The following is a 27,561-nucleotide window of genomic DNA, read 5'->3' on the forward strand; positions in this document are numbered from 1 at the left end:
AGTCACTCCAGAAATCACTTAGCATTTCAAAAGCCTTTTCATTTCCTCCTTCTCCAGCATTTTCCACACGTTTCATTTGATCTGTCTATTTTGCCCTCTTTTCTCACTTGCATTCTCTCTTTCTCTCGTCTCTCATGTGTAGTAGGGATATGCAAAACTACATATTTTTAAAACTAGTTGTTAGGTTGCCTGAAAGACTAGTTGATTCATTTAATTAGTCAGTTAATCTGACCCTGATTATATATGTTTCTTAGGGAGCTTTTACATAAATGTCTTACTGTTCGACTAGTCGGTTGTTGGACTAGTTGACCACTGGTTGACCAGCAGCTCTCTCATTTTGTCTCATTCTCTTTCTCACTGCCTGTCTCTTTCTCTCGCTTTGTCAAAAAAGAAGAGATAAAGAGGGTGAAATGGACTTGGAGCTCAGCATACACCTGTGGTGGTAATGGATCGCATTGATTTTGCAGGACTTGTCACTGTATAAATACAGAAAAAAAAAAAACGTCTCAGCAGTGCCCTCTAACAATCTGAATCTTAAAAGGCCATGCAGTTAGAAACACGCTTAACTTCTGTTGAGCACAGAATGTACCTGTTTCGAACTCCACCAACAACAAAAATCAGCATGAATTCAGTTATTTTGAACTGCCCTCTTGAAAAGAGGTATGGATGCTAGTATGCTAGTATCAGACCTCATAACTAGCTTAACCAAAAAGTATGATTACTGTTACGTAAATCTCATTGCTCATGTACTTTAAAAGGGTAGTTCACCCAAAAATGAAAATTATGTCATCAATTACTCTCCATCACATCTTTTCAAACCTGTAAGACACAAATTAAGATATTTTTGATGAAATCCAAGAGCTTTTTGTCCCACCCATAGGCAGCATCGTCATTTGGTCTTACGTGTTTAGAACGACACGGGCAATTAATGACAGAAAATCTATTCTTGGGTGAACACTTTAAAGGGTTAGTTCACCCAAAAATGAAAATTAAGTCATTAATTACTCACCCCCATGCTGTACCAACCCCGTAAGACCTTCGTTCATTTTCGGAACACAAATGAAGATATTTTTGATTAAATTTGAGAGCTGTATAACTACCACATTGGCTCCTAAAGGACTGCCTCTTGACGGCCCAGAAAGTCAATGAAGAAAATGTTTAAATATCCCAAGTGACTACCGTGGCTCAACTATATGTTTATCAAGCGACGCGAATACTTTTTGTGCGAAAAAACAAACAAAAATAACGAGTTTATTCGACTATTTCTTTTCTTCCTTGTAGGCCAGAAACAAGACTTCCTTAGATTTCCACGACGCATGCGCGAGAATTGCGATCTGCTTACACCAGCTTACCAGAGAAAGTCTAATATGACTGGCTTTGAGCTTACACTACTTCAGATCGCAATTCTCGCGCATGCGTCGTGGAAATCTAAGGAAATCTCGTTTCTGGCCTACAAGGAAGAAACGAAATAGTCGAATAAACTCGTTATTTTTGTTTGTTTTTTCACACAAAAAGTATTCGCGTCGCTTGATCAACATTACATACAATTTTGAATCTTGAACAAATAGGCTAATATGATGTATGATTACCGAGATCATGTTTAAGATCTGCGAAAATGTTTCTATGCCACCTGTGTCAAGTTAGGATTTTCCACACAGACAAAATTTGCTATTTGCGCTCCACTGCAAACATAAAACTGCTATTTTCTTGTCAGCACAAGTGTATGGTTGCTTTAGCTCCTGGTGCCCTCTCATCCTCGGTGGTGATGCCACGGCTGAATGAACCGGATGGCAAATGTAGTAGAAAATGTAATCACAGTTGTGCTGTGTAATTTATTCAAGTCGATTGCAGCTGAAGCTGCTGTTAGCTGGGAGGCCAGCGTGTCGCAGACAAGTGGCTACACACTGAATTCTTCGAGGCAGGAGTCATTTTCTCCAAATATGCAATCTTTAAATTAAGCTACACTGGTAGATCGAATGCTTATGAGAAATGGATGCATGCGTGCTTCTTTTTGTCACCACAGGGATGCATGCTCTTCTTCTCACCATTATATGATCATGATAAGTATATCTATAGCCATTGTGGAGCCATAAGTGTTTTTGTCTTGTTTATATCTGTGTAGATTTCATGCCTGGGCCAGTGCAGTGAAGCTTGGCTCATACATTGTGTTTCATGAGGTTTTCATTTGCTGTTTTTTTTTTTAACTGTGTGTCTGTGCAGAAAGAGAGGAAAAAGGGGGAACAAATCTAATGTCATCCACTATTGATTTTCTTGTTGACTTGTGCAGTAGTAGAATATGACTCAATCTGCTAATGGGTTGAACGGCTGTCAAAATTGTGGAATATAACACTCTTCATGACCATGACATTTACAATGCTTAGTTTTTGACAGATGACTGTTTGAAATAGGCATTGCATAATTGTTCAGTCTTCATGTGCATTGCTTATGATCTGATTATTCATGCCTTGTGTCCATCCATCCATCATCTCATTTTGTCCCCCCCCCCCCCCCCCCAATAGATTCCTGTGCTTATAGACCTCAGTCAAGATGCTGATGTCAACCTACCAGTCAAACCTCTCATTTTTGCGTTGGCAATGGGAGCTTGCCTTGGAGGTCAGTTAAATTTTTTCCCCCCTGTATTATATTACTGCATTTTAAAATAAACCTACTATTACAGCAACCTTGATTTAAGAGGTTTGATGAACTGAAAATTCCACTGCCTTTAGCCTTTAGAAGACATCCTTCGTAGAATTTCATTTGAATTGCAAGCCACCTTCGCTAAGCAAAGAAATAATTACTTCGCCCTAACTTGTTCTGTGATATATACCTTATTTTATGCTTTTAATTTAATATTTTCAAATCAGAAAACAGGCTTATTTTATTACATTGTGTCATCCCTAATAAGCTGTAGTTTTTCAGTGCCACTTGCTTTCAAAGCACAAGAGATTTTAATAGATTGTTCTACATTTACAAATGTTGTATGCTTACAAGGCCATCTGAAAATGCCTCATTGCCTGTTTGGCTCTAAGGACACGGAGAGAGTTGTGGCAGACCTACAGTCTAATCACAGGAGATGTGTTAGCTCTAGTATCGATCCATGGAATGCAAGGCAGGCTTCTGGTTTTGTTGTCACATGGACACCTTTTAAAATGTGAACATTTCATATCAAGACCATTCGTCTACAAGGCCAAAAAACATACTTTAAGAAATATGTCCTTTAGGAAATGACATATTGATGGCTGTAAACATGCCTTTAGAAACTTCAACCTCTATAAGACATTTAGGAATTAAACTGAAAATGTTTTGCCAATACTTTTGTGAAGGAAATAGGAATCAAGAGCCTTCATATTAGCCTACAAATTTTGTTGTATTTTTATTGTCTTGCATTATGTTGTAATTTGTTTAAAATATACATTGAAATAATGAATTATCATGCAGTTATGATTGTTTAAAACTATGCTTATGATCAAAGTTAACAATATATTGTTATATAATGGACTATCTTCACTTACAATCCAAGACAACATAGAAAAGGCGTTTGAATAATAGGGGAATGTAAATTAAAACAGAAATAAAGTCTAAAACAGAAGCTTCCCATTTAACACAGTCTCATCCCAAAAAGTCATATAACTGACGTCTTGGGGCGTTTTTTGACCATACGTCAATATCCGCCTTTTTAGGGTCCCCTTAAACGTCGGTAGATGGCGATCCCGGGCCGTCATACAACTGACGCTTTACCTTTAACGTCAGTAAGGTGACGGGTTGGGTTTAGGGTTAAGTTTAGGTCTGGGGTAGAGTTAGGATCCTATAACCTCATATACCGACGTTTAAGGGGGCCCTAAAAAGGCGGATATTGACGTATGGTCAAAAGACGTCCCAAAACGTCAGTTATATGACGTCTTGGGATGAGACCGGGTTGTCCCATTTTCTAAAGGCACATCACACTTGCAGTTTCATCCCAGTTTTGCAAGTTTTATGAGATTGAGGTGTGGGATTAAATTTCTGTGAATCTCCCCCGTACTACAACTGATGAAGACACTTGGATCAGAGGCAGGACAATAAACTGAAGAACACGTCTAGACACTCCACAGTAAACATTTAGACATGCTATTGATGAATTGACGACCTCTGTCCTTCATCAGAAAACTATTATACCTGTGATTTGAGTTGGGACAGAAGTCCCTCTTTGTGCCATGCATTACCTAAGGACAAAAAGAAACCCTTAATCACCTCTGCAATTTAGCACTGAAGGTCATTTCATTGCTGACACTCTAACAGGAGTGATTGCACAGTGGAGAACTTTAAATTGCAATCAGCATAACAAAATCTGCTGTGCACATTGGCACCAAATCAATTCTAATATTGATTTATAAAGATCCATGTTTGTGCAGTGCTGTGTTTGAAGAGGACATGTAGTGCTATTTAAACATTTACAAAACCTCAGGATGTCTATGTTTATTCAGGCTTTTAGAGTTTTCCAAGATAGTCATTCTTTTTTCTTCTTCTCTTTCTATGAAAGGAAATGGGACACTGATTGGAGCATCTGCTAATGTAGTTTGTGCTGGGATTGCTGAACAGCACGGCTATGGATTTTCCTTCATGGAGTTCTTCAGGTATTTATATTGAGCACAAATGTACTCATCCACTGGTTTTATTAAAATTAGAGTCTTTTGTGTCCAACTGTGGTAGGAAATTGACCTCAAATTCTGCACACATTTTCTGCTGTTTTTAGTGTCTTTTAAAGAGACAAGTCATATTTGTTTTGTATAGTCAATTTCACATGACTCTATATTAGTTGCTTGACATTTTGATCAGCTCTGTTTCTGTTTAAAGGGGACATATCATGCTAAATCCACTTATTAGCCCTTACATTTTTTTTGTATATTTGAAGTGTTTGTAAGTACAGAAAAGTTGAAATTATTCTCTTCAGGTGCTTCGTTTATATCTTTATATTCTGTTTTGGTCATATTTTGCAACCTGTCAGATTTTTCTGTTATTTATGACATATTTTGAACAATTACGTTACAATATTTTAAGCGGAACTGACAAATACGGACATTGACTCCCGGCCCAACACTTCGAGCAATCCGCCATTTTTATTTCTTGCTCCGATTTTGTAGTCCAAACTCAATGATGCACTTTAAGCACTTTAAGGATTCCAACTTCAACAACCTCCACTTGTATACAGGGAGGTTTGGAATGGGTTAGAAAGGGTTTGTCGATTGACTTCGTCTGAATGAGGGGTCAATTCCTTCTATCTTTGGAAATGAAGAACAGAGCATTTCGATAAGCTGTAAATATAGTTATATAAAATAAAGTACTTTACTTGCTTAAAACACGTGGTGGTCATGGTTTAGCAGTACCTTAATCTTTCTTTGTTTTTGTTTTGAAGTAACGTTACACGTCTGCAGTATTATTGTTCTTGAGTTTCATCAATTGTCATTGTCATAGCTGCTGTGTTTTCTGATGCTTTTCAAAACATACTGTATCATATTATCAATACAGATATTTAGTGGTAAGATTAGACCGTAGTCATTTATCTTGTTAGTGTGCTTGTTTTAACAAGAGAAATAATCGACTTTCACTTATAACACAATACAGTTACATACCACTACAATACATCCATATGAAGACGTTGTTCTGCAGGTTCGTCGTCTTCTTTTTCAACTCGCTCGCTCTGGCTCGAACATGTAAAGCTTGATGGACAAGTCTTCCGTTGTTGTTGACAATTTTGTTAACGTGTGAATAAAAATTATCCTTGACTCTATATAATCGTATATCTCTAATCAAACTACAAAAATGGCCGAACGAGTGTGAAATCAGCGTCCTGGAGAGCGGGCGGGGTATGACACATCTCCTTTTTATTTAAAGAGGCCACTCCAAAACGAGTTGCTCACAGACGCACATCTGAAAAGGTGTAGAAAAGGGGCCTGTGGAGCTATAATAATGAGCAATTCAGACCCAAGCATTGCAGTTTCGCTTTATATAGACCACAAATGTATAATTTATATGTAAAAAGGAATGATTTAAAAGCATGATATGTACCCTTTAAGTGGGCAGTTTTTAGCCAGAATAAGCTTCAATGAGCACCCAACTCTTACAGGAATACAAGTATTTTCCTCTTTGTCAAAACTAGCATTGCTAACAGATTGCTAAAATTACCCAAGCATGCTCTAGTAGAGTCAATCCCCTAGCTTTATATCCAGATGTTTAGCCTTTCATGTACAGTACTCTCATTGAAAGCTGTTGGCCAGTGGTAACTTACAGTAAGTTACACTTAGGAGGTCTGTTTCAGGGCAAACTCTGATACGCTGTTCACAAGCAGCTGCTTCTGGTTATGTTCTCCCTTCTCTAGTCTCCACATACAAAAAAAATACACCATTTAAAAGTGGAGCAATATCAAAATCACAAAGAGACCAACAGAACCGTCAGTTACAATCAAAATGGCACCCAACACAAGCTCCTAATTTATAAAAATTGTATGTAATGTAAATGCTTTAGTCTGACTCATATCATACTTTTGGACTAACAGGAATGAGATAATGCAATTTTTAGTAGAACTTTGTCCAGCATGTATACATTTTTATCACATTATAGTTGGTCTTGCTATTATGCGCTTGCTCTGAAAAACACAGACGACTATTTTAACCCTTTAAATATTTGATTAGCTGTTGTGCCTTGTATGCTTGGACAGAGAGATGAAGACTGTAGCTCGTATATGCAAAAATCTGATCTAATAATATGTAAATGTACTTATTGGTTACTCTACTTTGTTTACTTATTGTCACTACCAGTGTTGACTTAAGTATGCAACTAGAGTTATAAAAGAGAAACACATCATACAAACGTTCTTGTAAGTCCTCTGTATTAATATAATTTGTTGTTGTAAACACATTTGTCATTACATGTTTCGTGTAAAATCAATGTAAATGGAGCATGTTCACCATGTTCCAAAAATATCCTTAAGTGTGCCTATCTTTTTAAGAAGTGACAGATCTAGTTTTAGAGAGACTCTTAAGACAGCTTGATTTCAAGCACTCTCTAGCGTATCAACAAATACATCTGAATGTGGAAAAGGAGCTGCTCGCTGATTACCTCTTGGTGAGAGGCTTGCAAAGATATTCACCGTCTCTTTTGATTCGGTTCTCCCTGCCTGTTAGCACCTGCTCGATGGAAGTGCTTTCCGTGCTCATGCAGATGCATACAGATATCTGGCTTTCTCCCAGTTGGTGGGGTGTTGGTGGTCAATGGTGAAAAAGAGGAACTTGAATGCACATCTGATTGGACTGTGAAATGATCCCGGTGGTAAACAGTGGGGTCTTTCAATCGCAGTATATAGAATATGAAAAGGACGTTTAGACATGCCTAGTACAGAGCCAGACATGAAGGCACTTTACACTTTCACTGATACCTTTGGGACTTTGTGTCTTTGGATTTACTTACATACAACTAACAGTTTGCTTTGAAAAGTGCTCAACCCCCTGTTCTTTACATTGAGGCTTGACTCAATCTAATTTTTATTTTATTTTATGTAATGTCATTTGCCAATAATGTCATTGAAATATCTTTTAAAAATGTATTTTATTTTTGTTGTTTAAATGTATTTTAAATTATGTTTATGCAATTAACGAGTTATGCAATTAAGTTGAGTTAATTCTGTTAATTATATTGGCATATTATATTTTTAATTAGATTATTATGTCATTAAAATATGATAATGTTAATAATTTGTAAATATTGTTTACATATTTGATGGTAACACTTTACAATAAGGTTAAATTTGTGTGTATGTGAATAATAGATATATAAATATAAATAAATAAAATATATACACACAAATATTAAAATGTGTATTATATATATATATATATATATATATATATATATATATATATGTAACGAATACACAACAATACATAAAATGTATTTAAGGGGGGCCGGAAGGCCAATTTATCTCAAAAGGAATGATTCATTGATTTACAATGGAACCGAGCACTATGGAACCGAGCAAATGACTCGTTTAGAGTTCATTTGAACGGGCCGTAATTATAACCTATGCAACGGATATAAATATCCAATCTATAGTGAAACACTATGTATTAGCAAGGTAACTTTAGATCGAACAGTTCAAGACATTAAATCTGAAAGCACAACACAAGGCAAATATCTTTTCAAATATGAACAAGACTTTCTTAGCTATTCTAAACACATAAAACTAATATCTAACGCAAACGCACTCACACACACACATTCATACAGTCGCGGAAAGAGAGAGTGAGTTTTCAGAGTGAGATGTTGAAGTTTCAAGTTTCTATATGCACGTAAGACATGACCTGAACGAACCATCAATCATTAATTTAAACCTTCGTTTCTTAGGCAGGTTATTCAATTTACATTAATGCACCAGTTCAGCTAGGAGTCTAGAGTACTTGCTTGTCTTTGCGTTGCTTTGGGAATTCCCTTTTTGCCGGTGTTTCATCAAAGGGGTTTCCCGGGTCCGTTGCGTGGCTGTCTTCTCGTGCCTGGATGGAAGTTTCTGAGCTGCCAGTCACGTGGGTGTTGGCAGACGAATGAAAGTCTTTACAGTTCGAAGCGCGTTGCAGGAGAGACGTTTAAACGAAACTTTGCAACAAACTTAACTTTGAAATGAGGCTTTTACGAAAGTAACATGACATTAGCAATCCATCTTCATTTTCAAGCAATCTTTTTTTGTGGTTCTTTTGCTTGTCTGTCTGAGTGGCCATGGCACTTTTAAACCCTGAAACAGGAGAAATCAATGGCATTTGACATAGCCCAAGGCATCACAGCTCAACACAGGGAAGGAACAGGAGCTCAGTCTAAACTGCACATCAGACAGGGAGATAAGGTGGATCAATTCAAGCTAATCTTGGGAGTGAATCCAATCCATTCTAGAGTTAGCAAGAACCCCAGATTTCTGCCTCACACATTTTGAACAGCTGCCACTTGCTTCCGATTATGCTTCAGTAATGAAGCACCTCCACTAAGCCAAAGACCTGTTCGCTGCTTTCACTCATTAGATTCTCTCCTTCCTTGTTCTAGGGCCCATAGCACTGTCCAGAGGCAGGTAGAGCAGCTGGGTGACTTTGGGTTGAGCCAGATGGGGATGGGCTGGTTGCAGCGGGGTGGGTGAGGGAGGAGGGAATCGCCTTTGGGATCTTATTTTTTTGGAAGTGCTAGGAAAACAAACAGGGCGGCAGCAGATGTTTGAGTAATTGCTCATTCATCAATAACCTCCCTCCTGCCTGATGCTCACAGAGAAACCAAGTCATCCTTATCAGCTGCTATCATATGAACAGCTTTTATACCACTTTAGGTACAGTCACAGAAATAGATAAATTGCGATGCAATCCTGGAATTTTTGCTTGTTGCATTTTGAGGCTTCATTTGAATGCCTTGTAATGGTTAGAACTTTGTGATGAATGGGTAAGTCCTCAGCTCAACCGGTAATTGGCTGATTGGTTGGTTGCTATGGGGATGAAGAGGGGGCTGAGACTTTCTCTTGCACTCTGGTTAGAAACTAGTGATAGAGCACTGATCACAAAGCAGCTGATGTACCTCTACAATGTTCCTCTCCTGATTTGTAAACCAATATTTACACCGTACTTTAAAAAAAATAGCTTAAGGAGCTGTATGCAAGAAATGTATTTAAATTAATCATAAATTTTCCCCCATATGTCACTAGACATTAAGAAATCGTGTTAATTTCAAATACTCAAAATACTGACAACAGTAATCCGGTCAGGCTATTGTCATTTAAAAAGTGAAGTCGATGTTGTCATATTGTGTTTTGTTCTGATGCAGCACCCTCCACTGATCTTCCAATCACAGAGTCAGTGTTGCGGTATTCAGGTTGCCAGCTCTTCTCTAGTAACCACAGCTGCAGATACAAACGTGTCGGAATCGGATAAAAAAATTCTAACGTTGCAAAACCCCAAAAAACTCGATGTGAATTGTTACAGAGTCCAAAATAAATAATTGACAGAAAAAAAACTCACTGTGTAGGATTCATCACTTCAATTGGATGCTTCTTGTAGCAGCCTGTGTTCCTTCTGGATCCTGCAGCATATCCGGCAACCTCGAGTCATGGGGAAAGGTGCACCGTAATTTGAAAGTGATTGTAGTACCAGTTTTGGCCACAATCCTGCATACAGCTCCTTTAAGCTTTAATCTTTTTAGCTAATGTACTACCAAATACAATTTTTTGTCCCGCCTGTTTACATTCTCATTAGACCCCCCCCCCCCCCCCCCAGAAGTAAAAGAAATAAAATTGATCTAGAAGTAAAATTGTGCAGTAAGAAGATTATATTTGGATGAATTTGAATTAATTAGTGAGAGTGAGGTGAGAGAGAGATTGTGAGTGTGAACTACCTGTGTCTGTATAGCATCTCTGTGTAATAATGAAGTTAAGATAAAAACAGCGTAGAAAAATGTAATATATTAACACCAGACCACGTATCATTGAGAATGAAACGTGGTCTGGAAATGTTCTCGTATTTGAGGCGTGGTCTATGAATTCCCAGAGCCGTATTATTGGCTGCCATGAATGTCTATCAAATGCGCCTGTGCTCCCTCCCCGTTCTGTGATTGGTTCCCTATTTCAGGGGAAAATTTGGTTCATGGTATCCAGACTGCCTAGCAGCGCGAATAAAATCGCGCTGCGGCAAGGCAGAATGGGGAAACCCAGGCTAGTCTTCAGTAGCGACACTGTTTTATTTATAACATTCACAGGGTTTCTATGCTCCTGAATGTTTCGGTGTGTGTGCAATTTCTACATACATATAGATCAGTGCGTTTTTAAACAGTGTGTTCAATTTAAAATAATACAATTTTTAAAAATGCTAGTAGGTTAGACATCTCACTGACTACATTGTAAAAAATGATCAGTTGACTTAACTTAATAATTTTAAGGCAACCAGGTTCCTCCCTTAGAAAAAAAAAGAAGAAGAAAAAAGAAAAGTTATGTTCATTTTAAGGCACCAGGTTTCCTTGCTTTTTTAAGTTTTAAGTCAACTGATCACTTTTTACAGTGTACTGTATATAGAATATTTACAATTTATCCTTGTCATTACAATAGTCAAGTCAAGTCACATTTATTTATATAACGCTTTTTATATAGATTGTTTCAAAGCAGTTTTCCAGAGATAACAGGAAAATAATGCAAAAAAATATATATATGTATTTTTCAGAAGAAAATAGCGTCACAGTCCAGCTTAAGTAAATGAATTGATGTTTTTTTTTGTTTTAAAAAAGCTATTAATTTAGTTAGTTTATGTAAGCAATAATTTACAAGAGGCTGTTCTGTATCATTAACAAGTAACGGCTGAAGGGCGTTGTTACTTATTCACAATACAGTACTTGCCTCAAGTACCTTATTGCTTTTATAAAACGATTACCACACAATAAAAAAATATGTATTTGTGCAACTTTCGTGAAGTAAAATCACTAAAAGCCTTCCTTCCGCTAGAAAAAAATAGTCCCTGAGCATGAACAGCAACAGCGTTCCAATGTGTAATATGCATGAAAGCTCAAATAAAAACAACATAGGAAATGCAGTGTTGGGCAGTGATACATAGAACTGTTGAGTGAAGTGGTCCTAGCCGTGTTTTATCATGAATAAAACACACCTATTGACCAATCAGAACCAAGGATTGGATCTAACCGTTTTATGAATATGTATATAGCCACTCTGGAGTAAACCGTGATGTCATCGTCCAGCTCAGTTCAGTTCTTGTATGATAGTGTCAATGCAGGCAGATCAATATTATTGTTGAATATTACATTTAATGTTAAATTTAATGTCATTTAAAAATTAATAATTTTACTTTATTATAAAAGTGTAAAAGTGTCAACATTGCATTCCATGTTGTTCTCTGACAATGAAATTAATTATATCCAAACTTTCTACTTGCTCCAAAAGTCTTGGTCTGATCTCTGTATTTAAGTGACAGGAAGTTTTTCATTGGTGTTCAGATGACTCTCGATTTTATTAAACCTCACATCACTCTCTTTTCCTGTCAATCTCCTGCCCTTTTCCTCTCACCCTAGCCTATCCTAATAGTGGTGATATTTGCTTGTGATGACTCGCTTGGCTTTCCAGCCATGTCACTTTGACCTCCATATATAGTTTTTCTCAGAAAACCATCATTGACCGTGTTTGGGTTGAGGAGGGTAGTCAGAATGACCAAGGCTTTGAGGACCTGCTCTTAAATGGAGCATGTTTATCACACCAGGGCAAGTTGCCTATATTGAGCAGTTTTTTTTCTCTTTCAAACATCCATCTTCCGGTGGCATTTTCCATCTCTTGCCAAGCCCTCTGAGTCAACTTCAGCATTAATGAAGTGAAATAGAGAGACGTAATCTGACTAGCTATTATACTTTATTGATGCAGAGGTTGTAATTCCATGTTATATGCAGTTATCTCACATTATTGATAGGCTGTAAATCTGCCTACTGAGCAGCTCGCAAAAGAAGCTGCTGGTGGAATAAGCAAATTAGTGAAAGTAATTTTGATTGTGAACCTATTTTGTATATTTGCCTGCCTTTTACTAGGTCAGCAAGAGACATACATGAGAATGAGTAGTTAGAGACTCTACTGCATTTCTTTTTGCTTTACACTGATGACAAGACATTGCTGAAAATTGTAAGAAGCTGCTCTCGCATAGAGACCTATCTAACATAAATTGACTAGCACACTAGTAACTATATATTTTGTATTTTTTAAATTATTTAATGTTATAGCCTACCTCAAAACCTTGAGAACCTAAGTATCTGTGTGGTGTGTGCATACATTATATAATTTTATACATTATTTTGGTGGTGCTAGTTCTAAAAAAATACACACTTTAGCTTTAATTGTTGTATTATGTTATTTTAATAATCATACATGTGCCCTTCCTAGTTTTCCTTACTTTTATTCTCTTGGGCTTTATCTAACACAGTCTCATCCCAAAAAGTCATATAACTGACGTCTAGGGACGTCTTTTGACCATACGTCAATATCCGCCTTTTTAGGGCCCCCTTAAACGTCGGTAGATGGCGATCCCGGGCCGTCATACAACTGACGCTTTACCTTTAACGCCAGTTAGGTGACGGGTTAGGTTTAGGGTTAGGTTTAGGTCTGGGGTAGAGTTAGGATCCCATAACCTCATCTACCGACGTTTAAGGGGGCCCTAAAAAGGCGAATATTGACGTATGGTCAAAAGACGTCCCAAAACGTCAGTTATATCACAGTACTCTGTAATGGTAGTTTCAATGAAACGAAAACTTAGTTTCAGTAATGCATTTATTTTATACAAGATGTATATTTGCATCTGTAGTGTGTGAATTTGGTTTAGATTAAGATAGGTATAAATATAAATCTATGCATTTGCATACAAATGCATCAGCGTTTTCATTATTGCTGCTGTATTAATTAAACTGAGTCTATTGCAAAACACTTCCAGCAAAGAATTCATGAATACCATCGACTTTCTTCAGGGCAGATAAGCAGTCGGTGTAACTAAAAACAATAGAGACAATACTGGCTGATTTAAGGGCCTCACTCTGTTGTTTCCAATAGACGAAGCCCCACTTTCCTCTTCTGCAGATCTCCCACGTCATGCGATGCAATTAACATTCCCATTTTCAACTGCTGTGTCTTGATACCCTTGTGCCACACACAAAACCATAACCTGTGCTTGGAGACTGTAGGGTGTGTAATCTGCATTCGGCACTGATTCAGTTACTTACCCTGTATGGTAAATCAAGAACAATGAATCCCATTCTGCATGGGCCACTGCAGACATCCTTTCCTCAAGATATAATAGCTGTACAAAAGAGAAAATCTTTTTCACAGCTTCAGTCAGGCACCTTCTGCTACCTTTTGGCTTTAAGACAATATTGAATGTACTTTATAACAATAAAACGTACTTGGTTACTAATGTAACCTCGGTTCTCTATTGGAGAGGGAAGGAGTACTGCGTAATATCTTGCACTAGGAGGAAAACCTCTTTTCCATGAAATATTGAAGCCAAAAATTATCCTTAATGAGATTAAAAAAAGAATGGCTTTTAGATTCTTTGGATTTATTTACAACACAACGTAATCCAAAAATACACAACAAAGGACAAATCTAAAGACAGAGGCTTGAACAGTCGCACTTTGTGTCATTCCTGAAACATAACATACCTGTCATTTCCAAGGTGGTGTTTGATTTTTCACTTTACCATGTTCATGTACAGAGTCTCTTGTGAATGTTGAAGTCAGCACTCATCAGTGGCATCTGGTCCCTGTAAAAAATAAACACATGTGAACATGCTGATATCACGAGAAACTAGGGCTGCACGATTTTGGGAATATTTTTATTTTTATTTTGCAAAAACACTTCAGAACATCATCAGAACAAAACACAACATGACAACATCAACATCAGTTGAGGGCTGCAACTTGCTGCAATGACAATATCCTGGCCGGACTACTGTTGTCAGTGATATGCGTATTTGAAATTAACATGATTTCTTAATGTCTTTTGACATATCAGGGAAAATGTATGATTAATTGAAATAAATTTCTTGCATACAGCTCATTTAAACATTCACAAAAATCACTTTTAGCAGATACAAATTTAAAATGTATAGTCTTTCTCTTCCAGGAATGTGAATCAAATATTGACGGCTCATGGTGTTCCACAGATTTTAACCCAATCCAGTGCTCTCTATGTAACTGAGCCCCCTGTGACCAACCAGCATGTACTGTAGCAATGAGTTAACTACATTTGTCTTCCTCTTTTTTTAAAACTCAGCTTATCAAGTGATTTCATTGGAACATTAAGCGCTTCAATCGTCAAATTACAATTCAGAATAATTGATTTGTAGTCAGTTGTCTCTTTTTTTTTTCTTTTTGTAACAGAAAGACGGTTTCACTTGTTCTTCATACTTAATACATACAGAGCAGCACTATGACAGGTATGAAAGCGAGGCTGTGGGGGAAAGACTTACTGTGTTTTCTATGGCATCTGCTGTTAAAAGCTGAATAAAGCTCCTATAGATCACTTATAATTTTCCATAGCTTATATTGTTGGACATTTTTGTCTGCTGGAATTTCTAGTACAACCCATTGAAGAGATGCATGTCTATCCCTCACAGCCTCGCTTTAAAAAAAAATGAATAAGGTCAGGCTATTTAGTCGGACTGTTGCTGTATGACTGCTTTGATTTTATTGAAAGCTTCAATTTCACTAAGATTATCAGTCATTCAACTCTATTGCTGTGCTTTGAGATTATAATTGTACAATTGGCCTAGTAAGTGTTGAGAACTGAACCACTTAAATGTTTCTTTTTTAGAGTACATGCATTTTAACCACTTTTTTTAACCTTTATGCAATAGCTTTGCTTGCTTTTTGCTGTATTTCTGCCCATTCAGACCTTTTATGATCAAAGTTTCATGCTATTACCGTGCTGCAATAAGACCTCCTCTCCATGTCAAATTATATCCCTTTTCCATTTGTTTGAAGCGCTGTAAAAATCGGACTACATGCTAATGGATTTCATCTTTAACATTCATTTAGAACAAAGAGAAAAGGCTTTTAAAAGTTTATCCTGATCCTGATGTTGCAGTCACTGGTCTATTAAGGGTCTGTTCTTATAAAGGCTGTCAACCTCAAGCCTTGTGTGATTTTGTGTGTGTGTTTGAAGGCGAGTCTTGGCAAATGATTAGAAGCCCATTATTGCAGATAGGGAGAACTTAGATTGGAGCTATTTATAGCTCCTGCTGTAGTCACATTGGTAGCATGATGGATGCTGTCAGGCTTCTGTAATTAAGGGAGGGAATTTAAGTGGCACACCTGGGTATACAGGTTTACAGCACGGGAAAGGAAGATCTGCGTTCAAGTCTGTGTGTGAGAGAGATTCGGGCTTTCAGAAGAACCCACATCTATTTGTGTACTACATACATTAAATTAGTTTAGATATAAATCTTAATGGAGAACACTGAATTATCATTTAACTGCATTTTGATTGTTGCTTGGTTTATTAATTTAACACGAGAACAGTGAATGGTGTGTACGTTTTATTTTAACATGCTACTGTACCAAATCACCTTCATTTATATAGTGCTTTTTACAATACAGATTGTATCAAAGCAGCTTCACAGTGATAACATTAAAAAATTACAACAGAGATTGTTTCTAAGAAAATTGTGTCAACTTTCACCTTAAGCAAGCCAGATCCATAATATTGTTGAATATAAAATTTTCCCAACCATAAGTGTTTCTAGGTTTTAAAAACATCAGGGTCTGAATCTGAAACATCAGGGGCTGGGCTGGGGTGGGGTAGTAAGATAACATGATTCGATATAGATAATGTATATTGCAGGCCTATAAGCAGGGGCACACTGGTTAAGAAAAAACCTGTAACCAGACCACATTACCACACAGTCCCGCACATTCAAATGTGAGATAGTTGGGGGTTCGGGGGCATACTCCCTCGAGAAAAATTGGATTTCTCAGACATGTGCATTTTAAGGTGATAGATAGGTCATAAAAATGGGATAACAATAGCTTTAAAAGCATGTCAGTGGGCAGTAGCATAAATTATTTGTCAAGCAGATAACAGATTCTTAAATATGAGAATGAGGATAAATGTTGAAATGAAGGACACAACACTTGGAAATGCAGAATGTTTCTGCTTATTGTTGACAATACACAATCACATATTCCAAATAGGAATGGCCTTAAATGAGAAATCTTTCAAAGATTAATTTGCATAGATGTTACATTTCAATCAAACACCGGTGCAATCTTTTTGTGTCCAGAGGCAAATGAGTAATATATATATATATATATATATATATATATATATATATATATATATATTAGCATTAAAGATTGGTTTCAGCAACTAGTTTCTTTCTTAAGTTGATCAATGTTTTTGGTAGCCTGGCTGACGCCAGACTACGTATCATTGAGACCACGTATCATATATATATATGAAGAGTTCAGATGCAAAAGCCTCTAAGTGCCATTTGAAATTTTCTTCTAAAATGATGAACTTTATCAAGCTTGTGTATTTAAGTTCAGTAATTTCACTTAAATGGCAATGAAGATTATCTATTAATTGCCATTTAAGAGAAATTACTGAACTTAAATATACAAGTTAGATAAAAATCATCATTAAAGAAGAAAATTTCAAATGGCATTTAGAGGCTTTTGCATCTGAACTCTTCATATATATATATATAGTATATACTGTATATATGTATTGAGCATTTGGATATTATTGTTTTCTCAACATGAACGTGAAACAGTATATACATGATAACCATATTCTGACTTGGCCTGCAGCGTAGTCTGCTTTATTAGCATTGTCCCCCCTCCATTAGCCTGCTTGAGCTTAAATGCTTTTGTTCTTTATATTTGTTGTTTACTCATATTGTTTAATGTTTTCAACTAAAAGAAAACCTGAAGATATATGTTAAGCTTGATATATATGTATATTGCGGAATCATAAGCTTGTTCAGAAATGGTGACAAAAACATAAAAAAAACCCTTAAACTAAACAAATTACATATTTTTAGTTAAACTTTATTTAAATAAACAAATATTCGATTTTTATGAGCCCGAATATTCAAATGCAATAATTTTGAAAAAATGCCCATCCCAAGTATTCTGAAAAAATGCCCATTCCAAATGCTACCCAAGAATTTGAAGGTTTAGCAACGAGCTCATTGGCTACTGATATGGCAGGAATTAATCAGCCTATTAGCCTATTAGACCTATTAGCCTGCACCATCTAGAGTTTCATGCCAGAACTTTGCATATACCCTTTAAAACCCTTGTCGCAACCATTGTGTTGCATGTCAACTTAAAAATAGTCTTGAGATACCTATATTTTGTTGTAGTTTGTTGCTCTTGGTAACACTTTTAAAGGCAGGAACATGTCTTTTGTAAATGTACCCAAGAAATATGTCCATTTGGTGCCCGAAAACTGCTTAATTAGGACTTCTTAAAGCTGCAGTATGCAGTTTTTCCTCTTTGTCGCCATCTCCGTTCGAAATCTGCAATTGCAGTTATTCGCGGAATTATCAGCTTTACGTGAGTTGTGCCTCGGTATTGCACAGCGCGGATGAACACAATGTTTGAGGAGAGTGTGCGGCTGTCACTTTTGTTCTGACCAACTAAGGGGAAATAAACATTGCAGTAAATCACACTGATTAAATCTAACGATCGTTTACCATATCACGTCAAACCGTGCAAATTATACTTTGTTCTCAAATTGTTAATGTTAACAACATCAGCATTACTTGACTACTTGTAATGCCCTTCTGATATTATCCTTGTTTTCGCATGGGTCCTGTTGCCATATCTTTTTCCAAACTCTCTGTCCAAAGTCTTTTGCATTTTACATTTGGTGAATCTCCAGTTGTCACTGGTGATTGTCGTTTGGACCTTTCTGGATCCGCCATCAAATTGATAAGTTTAATTATATCAAGTGCTGTTAGAAAAGGCTATAAATCTCCACCTCCAACATCCTCATACAGTACACAACATAGCCTAGCCGAGACTCCTTTTTTATATTGTGTACATACTATAATATATTATATTATTATATAATGATGCAAAGACATTGAATTTCCTGTGGAAATCCACCAGTACCACTGGAATTAAAAACATTATTACAAGCTTACCGTTTTGGATCGAGCTACAGTAAGCAGATAGTTGTGAACACTGGCTGGTTACGTATTTGCTCAAAAATGTACCAAAAAAGCTACAGACTGCAGCTTTAATAATAATACGACTTGTAAACAAATTGTTCAAAAATTCAACCCACTAGCCAATTTTGATATGTAGTTTTTTTTTCTATTCCCAGTCTGTCTCTTTCCCCCATCTGTTGATGTGAATTTACTTGTATTTCTGTGCTTGTACAGAGGAGAGAAGCAGCATATGTGTGTGCAACCATGGGCAATCATGACCTATTGTACAAACAAACCCAGAGTTTGGATCACATTGTTATTCCCAGCACCATGCCAAGCCACTTTGGCCTTCAAAATCCGTCATGTGCCTCCTAATACTGGCATGTAATATAATGGTGGATGTCCAAATGACAAACCATCTGGTGTGTCCCTATTGAAAAGTACTGAATGATGACAGTGATGGAATTTATAATAATGTCTGAAATATCAGACCTAATCAACACTGACCTTAATTTCCACTCAGTACCATGCGTTTGTGTGACTTTGAGAAAGTCATTTCCTTCACTAGTTTGCAAAAAAAAAAAAAAAAGTTATTACAAAAAATCCCATTCTGATGCTTTTTGAGCCACATAAGATGGGTTTTCACGGTCGTAAGGAAATGTTGTGTACATCAGCAATCTTGTAGTGAGAGTGGGTGAGATTGTGGCAGAGAGCTGTTGTGATCTCATCACATGTTTGAAATGTCAAATGTTTTTAATATAAAATGTGCCACATAGTCGATGGCATTGAGCAGGGTGGACAAAATGGATAAAAGAAAAATCCGAATTTCACCCAACTAATTTTTTTCCCCCTAAGGTCATGCATATAGATGTTGTAGTTTAGTGGTAAAAAAAATCTGATCTTATAATTCAAATGTTTTAGGTTTACCATTTGTTTGGTGTGTTAACTGTTAGATATTTTACATAGTTGAAATACTGTATCTATATAATTGTAAAATTCACAAGTTTTATATTTTTAAAGCTATTGATATGCAAATCCTTTTTTTAACGTTTTAAGCTTTCAATACATCCATATTTTAAGTTTTTGTAAATATCAAACATGTGTATGTATGTGTACATATTACCACAAATTCTTATGAGATTAGGCCATGCATTCAGATGGTCTTACCGATATTTGCCTGTTGCGCCTCACCTTGTTTTTTGAGCATCTCGCCTTGAGGGTTTTGAGACACCTCAAAGCTTTTGTTATGTATATAGGTGTTGCTATGGTAAAAAAACAAAAAAAAAAAAAAACCTAAGCTTGTAATTGAAAAGTAGATTTGAACCCATGGAACAATGGATGAGTTGCCTTGTTATCATTGAGCAAGGTATTTAAACATAGTTGCAACCAGAAAAAAAGAAAAAGAAAAAAAGATGAATGTCTCTTTAGACAGAAGATCTGCTAAATAAATAAGTCATTGTTATCTTCAACATGGTCATAATGGACTGTATCACCTTTAGTCACATTACTTGTCCTTTCTTTAGCCCGTTAAAGATTAGGTGGAAAAACGTTAATTTTATTTTAGGAACCGTAATGCAGTACTTAGTGCCACTTAATGTGCTATTTATTTTATTCAGACAGTTTAACAAACCACATGTGGTGCTGCTTTTCAGGTTGTAAAACTCACAACCTTGATACTCAGTGTTTCGGTGCACATCGATTTGTTCACTTGACTACTTATGAATCAGGCACCTGGCTGCTTCCTTCACATCACTCAAATTGTGCATTAGCAACCTGACCTGCCCTCACAACCTGAGGAACGTGCACCTGCTTTGATGTATATCACACAAATTCCGTATACAGCTAATACACGCCTGTTCCTTGTGCAATCCAGCATTTAGCCTGGTGTGTTTTCTGGACCAGCTGTGGACCAGCAATACGATACTTGACCTTAAATATGTGCTTTCGAATAATCTAATCTAATTTTGGAGAATGTTAGAAATGAATGTTTGAGATGAAACAAAGGACAGAAAGCACTGGAGGACACTTATTTCATTTCCAATGCGATTGTGTTACACTCTCAGAAAAAAAGGTACAAAAGCTGTCACTGGGGCTGTACCTTTTCAAAAGGTAAACTTTTGTCCATTTTAGGTGCTAATATGTACATTTTAAGTAATATGTAAAATTTAAGTGCTAATATCTACATTTTAGGTGCTAATAAGTACATTTTATGTGCTAATATGTCCATTTCATGAGCTAATATGTCCATTTTAGGTGGTAATATGTACATTTTAGGTGTTAATATGTACATTTTAGGTACTAATATGTACATTTTAGGTGTTAATATGTACATTTTAGGTGCTAATATGTCCATTTCATGAGCTATTATGTCCATTTTAGGTGGTAATATGTACATTTTAGGTGGTAATATGTACCACTAAGGTACCAATATGCAGCCTTTGGCTACAAAAGTGTTCCTTTGGAAAAGGTACAGCCCCAGTGACAGCTTTTGTACCTTTTTTTTCTGAGAGTGTACCTTCATGTTTCATTTTCTTTCTTGATTTGTATGTTTTGACAGTCCCTTTCTCTTTTGATTCCTTCACCGATTCATTATTTTGATTCCAAATTTGACACTTTTTAGTGTTAAGGAGACAAACTAAAATGTCTACAGTTTTACAATTTTACATTGAAAATGCACATTTAAGTCATACATTTGATCGGTTCGTAACATCTTTGAGATTGACCATATTGTTTGAGCCTAAGGAACACCTCAACTTAGCACATTTGTTTTTGACAAGAATTGTTTGAGATTGTGATTTGCAACATTATGAGAAAACATTTTTCTCCTCCTCTGACTCGTTTCTGTATTCCTTCGCTCCGTTTATCATCCATTTGCTTTCCATCGGCCTCCCTCTCTTTTCTTCTCAATCTGTGCCTTCTGGCTCTTCTGAGCTTGTTGATTTCTCTATGCCCCAAATGTTCTGTATTTACCCATGCACTCAGTCAGTATCCACTGGGCTGTTGAAGGTATGCACTTGGGCTAAATGGATGTCCAGAGCTTTCATCCTCACAAGTGCTTCGTCATCTCAGCAGCTTTTTCATTCAGTTATTCTAGAATCTTTTTTCTATGGGACTTTTTATTCAGCAACAAGAACTGGCGCTTTTATGAACTATCAGCGACGTAAAGAGAACAGAAATTATTAAAATTGCATGTGGATTTTTAGTGTTCTGTGAAAAGAGTCTGAGCAGGATCAGAACGATGTTGAGCAAAAACAAGACACAGATTTGCTACTTAAAGGTGCCGTGCATAATTTTAGCTTTTTTGGTTACAGCAAGCACACTTGCAAAAAATCCAACAGGTTTTCAAACAGGTTTCCTAAACACTTCACTATAAACTGAACACAACACACTCCCACTGCTGCTTCCAAAAATTTATTTATTAAAATGTGCAACGTTTCGGCCCAAAGGTCTTCGTCTGGCAAACAAGAAGTTTTGTCATTATTGAAATCTACCAGCCATGAACATTACAAACTTTGTTATATGGAACAAGAAGCTATAGACGCTTTAAAATGCTCCCTTTTTGTTCCACAGAAAAAGGATAGCACAGAGTTTTGAATTGGCATCAGGGTTATTTAAAAGTGACAGAATCTAATTTATATTGGTCTCGATTATTAGATAAAGGGAGGGTTGGGGGCAGACATTGTTTTGAAAACAGATTATATAGTTATAAAGTTTGCTGCGTGCTATTTTCCATGTATAATCTTTCCACTTCCCTTTGTAATCTGTTGATTTCATTTCTACTGACTTACTCAACTGAGTGTCATATGCAATTCTTAGTTCTGCTGATAAATAAGTGAGGTTAGACAGCATGCAGTATACTGTAATCCTCATGGACAGAAGAGACAGCATGTTGAACCGAGGGTCAACAGGGCACTGATGCATGCCGATCGCGTATTGAGATTAGGCCAGTGTCCAGTTGTAATTACAATGGTAATTCCACTCTCCAGATGGATGCTTTTACAAGCGAGTGCATCAAGGACGGTCCACATGTCTCTGAGAGTTGACAGCTTTGCAGAGGCTGAGGAAAGCAGCTTACGTTAAATGGGGGGGACTGGTATCATCAGTCTATTGCGTCTCCAGCCTTTGACTTCACTGTTAATGCCTAGAGATCATACTTTAATGCAGTTGTCCCCTGCTTTTGACTCTGCCATAAAGACTCACACTTAAATACCTCTTCGATGAAGCGGGTAACGTGCCTGCCATGCTCCTCAGTAGGTATGCAGTAAACCATCGAGGCCCCTGCTGTTCAGAATCGAACTGCTCAGAGATCATCAAAGATGGAGTGGCTATGAAACATAAAAAGATGCTAGGTTATGTTGAGGGAAGAGCCTTCATTGGGACACAAGAATATCTGTGGTCTTACATAAAGAAAAATACAGACTCTTGTCCCAAATGCTTCATACTGATTTTTTTCAGTGTATTAGTGTGGGATTTTCAGACTTTCTAAGGTTCAATTTTCATCTTTGTAGGAACTTTCATGTAGGGACTCAGGATATGAATTCTCACTGTGTTTTATTTCATAGGCTGGGCTTCCCCATGATGCTGATGACCTGCACAATAGGCATGTGTTACCTGCTCGCAACTCACATCGGACTTGGCTGGAACACATAAACTTTGCCTCTACATGGGTCGCCAGAAAGACTTTTGGTGTGTCTTCAGGTTTGTGTTTGTGAAGATGCGAATCTGTGTCTGTTTTTCTTGGATGGATCCATGAAGGCTTACACATTGAGACGTTATTCATCCTGAGAGACTAAGCTTTACATGCAGGAGAGGTACGGAGAAGATAAAACATGGGAACATCTGATCATCTGCTTTATTCTTACAAATTTATCACACTGCTATGGTGCTACTGATGTTTTGTGATAATGCAAACAATGTGATGAGTGAGAGTTTTTTGGAAAACCTATTTATTATTTGCTCAAAAAAACATAATCAGAAAAGTCCTTTTTCTAAACATTTATTGATGTGCAGTTTGGATTACGATATTTTCATTTTGTGAGATTTTTGAAAGGGATCCTCTGTGGCCCACAATTTTTAAAATGTAGAAATTCGAATGGTTTAGAATTCATGAAATTAATTATTTGGTGTCAAAATAATGTTATGCGTAAACTAATAAAAATCCCATCACAGTCTGTAATTAATTAGATATTATCTAATTCACAAAACTGGTCAGCACTGTTTCATCTGATTTGTGACCTCAAAGTACAGGTATAATATACACTCACCTAAAGGATTATTAGGAACACCATAATAATACTGTGTTTGACCCCCTTTCGCCTTCAGAACTGCCTTAATTCTACGTGGCATTGATTCAACAAGGTGCTGAAAGCATTCTTTAGAAATGTTGGACCATATTTATGGGATAGCATCTTGCAGTTGATGGAGATTTGTGGGATGCACATCCAGGGCACAAAGCTCCCGTTCCACCACATCCCAAAGATGCTCTATTGGGTTGAGATCTGGTGACATTTTAGTACAGTGAATTGCCATTTTCAAGAAACCAATTTGAAATGATTCGAGCTTTGTGACATGGTGCATTATTCTGCTGGAAGTAGTCATCAGAGGATGGGTACATGTTTGCCCTAAAGGGATGTACATAGTAAAAAAAAAAAAGCTGATTTAGGCCATGGCATTTAAACGATGCCCAATTGGCACTAAGGGGCCTAAAGTGTGCCAAGAAAACTTCCCCCACACCATTACACCACCACCACCAGCCTGCAAAGTGGTAACAAAGCATGATGGATCCATGTTCTCATTCTGCTTACACCAAATTCTGACTCTACCATCTGAATGTCTCAACAGAAATCACGACTCATCAGACCAGGCAACATTTTTATAGTCTTCAACTGTCCAATTTTGGTTAGCTCTTTGTAGCCTCTTTTTCCTATTTGTAGTTGAGAAGAGTGGTACCCGATGGGGTCTTCTTCTGTTGTAGCCCATCCGCCTCAAGGTTGTGCGTGTTGTGGCTTCACAAGTGCTTTGCTTCATACCTCGGTTGTAACGAGTGGTTATTTCAGTCAAATTTGCTCTTCTATCAGCTTGAGTCAGTCGGCCCATTCTTCTCTGTCCTCTAGCATCAACAAGGCATTTTTGCCCACAGGACTGCCAAATACTGGATGTTTTTCCCTTTTCACACCATTCTTTGCAAACCCTAGAAATTGTTGTACATGAAAATCCCAGTAACTGAGCAGATTGTGAAATACATTGTGAAATACATACCCGTCTGGCACCAGCAACCATGCCACGCTCAAAATTGCTGAAATCACCTTTCTTTCCCATTCTGACATTCAGTTTGGAGTTCAGGTGATTATCTTGACCAGGACCACACCCCTAAATGCATTGAAGCAACTTCCATGTGATTAGTTGATTAGATAATTGCATTAATGAGAAATTGAACAGGTGTTCCTAATAATCCTTTATATGTGTGTATGTCATATCTTAATTGCTAAAGTTTTACGGACAAAACTTAAATTTTTAAAAAATGTTGTTGAAAACATTTTCGATGACATGGTATTTATAAGGCCTTTCAATGCACCTGTTTTTGTGTTGTAAATACTTGTAACCACAGTTATAATACATTACTGTACCTATTAATTGTTGTACCTTTTACCAAAATACATTAAACACTGATCAAAAATAACAATGAGTGTTAAGGCATTTTAAACTTAACTATTAATTGTGGTTACAGTTATTTACAGTATAAATGTGAATACCTATAAAACTGAAGACCTCTATAATGCATTATGGATACAGGACACATAGAAAGTGTTATGGGTTTTCCCAGGCCTTTTCTGTTCAGTCACTGTTTGTTTGCAACAGCAAAAAAAAAAAAATCTCACATTTTATTGCACAAAGAGTTTCTGTGTTATAATCAGCGCACAACATTTTTTAATTTGGATAATTTCAGCACCTAATTAATCCTTTCTATCACAGTCCACTAAGGAACTACCAGCTATATGAAGAATTAAAAGTTCTTAAAGTAAATTAATGGCAAGAGACCCCCCCCCCCCCCCAACAAATAATAATCTGTAAATTGTATTTTCACATAAATGTTTTATTTTTAACTAATCATACCATATAACCATTTGCCTGTAGCGATTATATTTGAGGAGAGTCATGTGTAAATAATATAATCGCCCATGTTTCTTAATAACTCATGTTGCCCCTGGTGAATAATTCTGTTTTACCCCCATTATGAACACTTGCTGAAAACCTGTAAAGATGATCAGTTGGTTGCTTGTCTGTATAGATTTTCTGACTGGGACTAACAACCATTGTACAGTAAAAAGAACCATCAAACCTTTACTTGAGAATTTGATCCAGTGTCTTTTTTTTTTTTTTTTTTAGAAAATTTCATGCACCCGCTACATATTCAAATGCTGAAACATATCAGACAAAACACCTGTGTGTACTAAGATTCTTTGTTCCCAGCATCTCAATCATGCATGGTAAGAAACAATGAATCTCAGAACAGCATTTAGTTTAAAAGGCGGAAAGATATTAAGATTAACAAAACGAGAAGAAATGTTATGTATATATATATATATATATATATATATGCAGGAAAACTTGGAATTTTGGGATATGCAGTGTTTTTTTATGGCAGATCAGTAGCTAATTGTAATTTGCCTGTTTGTTTGTTTGTTTGTTTGTTTATCACATCTTGAATGGGCATTATCAGTGGGTGAAGTTGAGCATGCATATCTCCACACTAGTACATGGAATAGCTGGAATGCTGGAGGTGGAGGATATGAAACTGGCAAAAAGAAATGTCACAGACAACACTGGGCAATGGAGCAGTCCAGAGCTTTTTTTCCTTGTTTCCAAAAATGCCTAAACAATTTCATATGTCAAAGATCTTTTTCGGTAATTTGCTATATCTTTAACTGATAAGAGCAGTGAAATGTTACAACTTTCGCAAAAGTATAATTTTGACCTGATTTAATTATTATTTTGCCAGTCTAAAATCATCAAATTGATACCAAATTGATTACCAAGTAAGGCCTTAGCCACACTACGTTTTGTTTGAAAAAGCATCTTTTTCTCTCCATCTCGGCCTTCCATTTTATTCTTCCATATATTCTCATTTTTGAAAACAGTTTTTGCGTAGCAATGTGGACTGTCAAAACAGAGTTATTTGAAAACGATGATGAAGTTTAGTCATGTGATGAATATTATACCAATAGATTGTCTATTGTCTGTTTGTTTTTTCACTTTCACAAATATGTTACTTTCCAAATAAATCACAGTCCTGCAAAGATGACAGAAAATGTACACAATTTTTCTGTCCTTCGGCAATACGAGCAGTTGCGTTTTAGACCAAACGTGGTGACTGAGTGCAACCTGGACGCATCATTTTATGGTAAGATATTTTAAATAAAATGATCCTGCCAGAATAATAGCTTGAGAACTTTATGATGTCTGTCTGTTCCGTATATAATCTCAGTGCACTTTTATAAGGTTTTACGCACGTGTAGTAAGGTGCGTTTAGTGTTTTCCAACGTTTCAGTGTGGATGAGAAACTTCTGGAAAGCGCTTGCAAATGCTAGTGTGAACGGAGGGCGTTTTGAAACGAAAACGCCATTTTCAAATGTATCTGGATTAAAGTAGACATAGCCTAAGTCAAAATTACTCATAATTACTGTATGAATTTATCTTATAATTTTGATTTACCAAAGCATGATTTATTTTTTCTTTTGTGGTAGAAATGGGCTTCTATACAGAAGAAAACAAGCAGACCAAGAAACTGATAAGATTATAAGTATCATCAAACTGCAATCAAACAGACAACGAACCTTCTAAACATCTAAAATATATTTCCTTTTGATGTTGAGCC

General features: G+C 36.6%; 1 protein-coding gene across 1 annotated transcript in view; it reads left to right on the top strand.

Moving 5' to 3' along the window:
- Positions 1 to 26,182, top strand: part of oca2 (oculocutaneous albinism II) — an 85,347-nt gene extending 59,165 nt beyond the window's left edge. The window contains exons 21-23 of the mRNA XM_089134256.1: positions 2,520 to 2,613; positions 4,520 to 4,613; positions 23,249 to 26,182. Coding sequence (XP_088990382.1) covers positions 2,520 to 2,613; positions 4,520 to 4,613; positions 23,249 to 23,336 — 276 coding nt within the window. The 3' untranslated portion in view covers positions 23,337 to 26,182. The remainder of the gene's footprint in view (positions 1 to 2,519; positions 2,614 to 4,519; positions 4,614 to 23,248) is intronic.
- Positions 26,183 to 27,561: the final 1,379 nt, after the last annotated feature.

This window comes from Pimephales promelas, chromosome 8 (genome assembly GCF_988280905.1).
Source record: "Pimephales promelas chromosome 8, fPimPro1.hap1.1, whole genome shotgun sequence".
In the NCBI taxonomy this organism is placed as follows: Eukaryota; Metazoa; Chordata; class Actinopteri; order Cypriniformes; family Leuciscidae; genus Pimephales; species Pimephales promelas.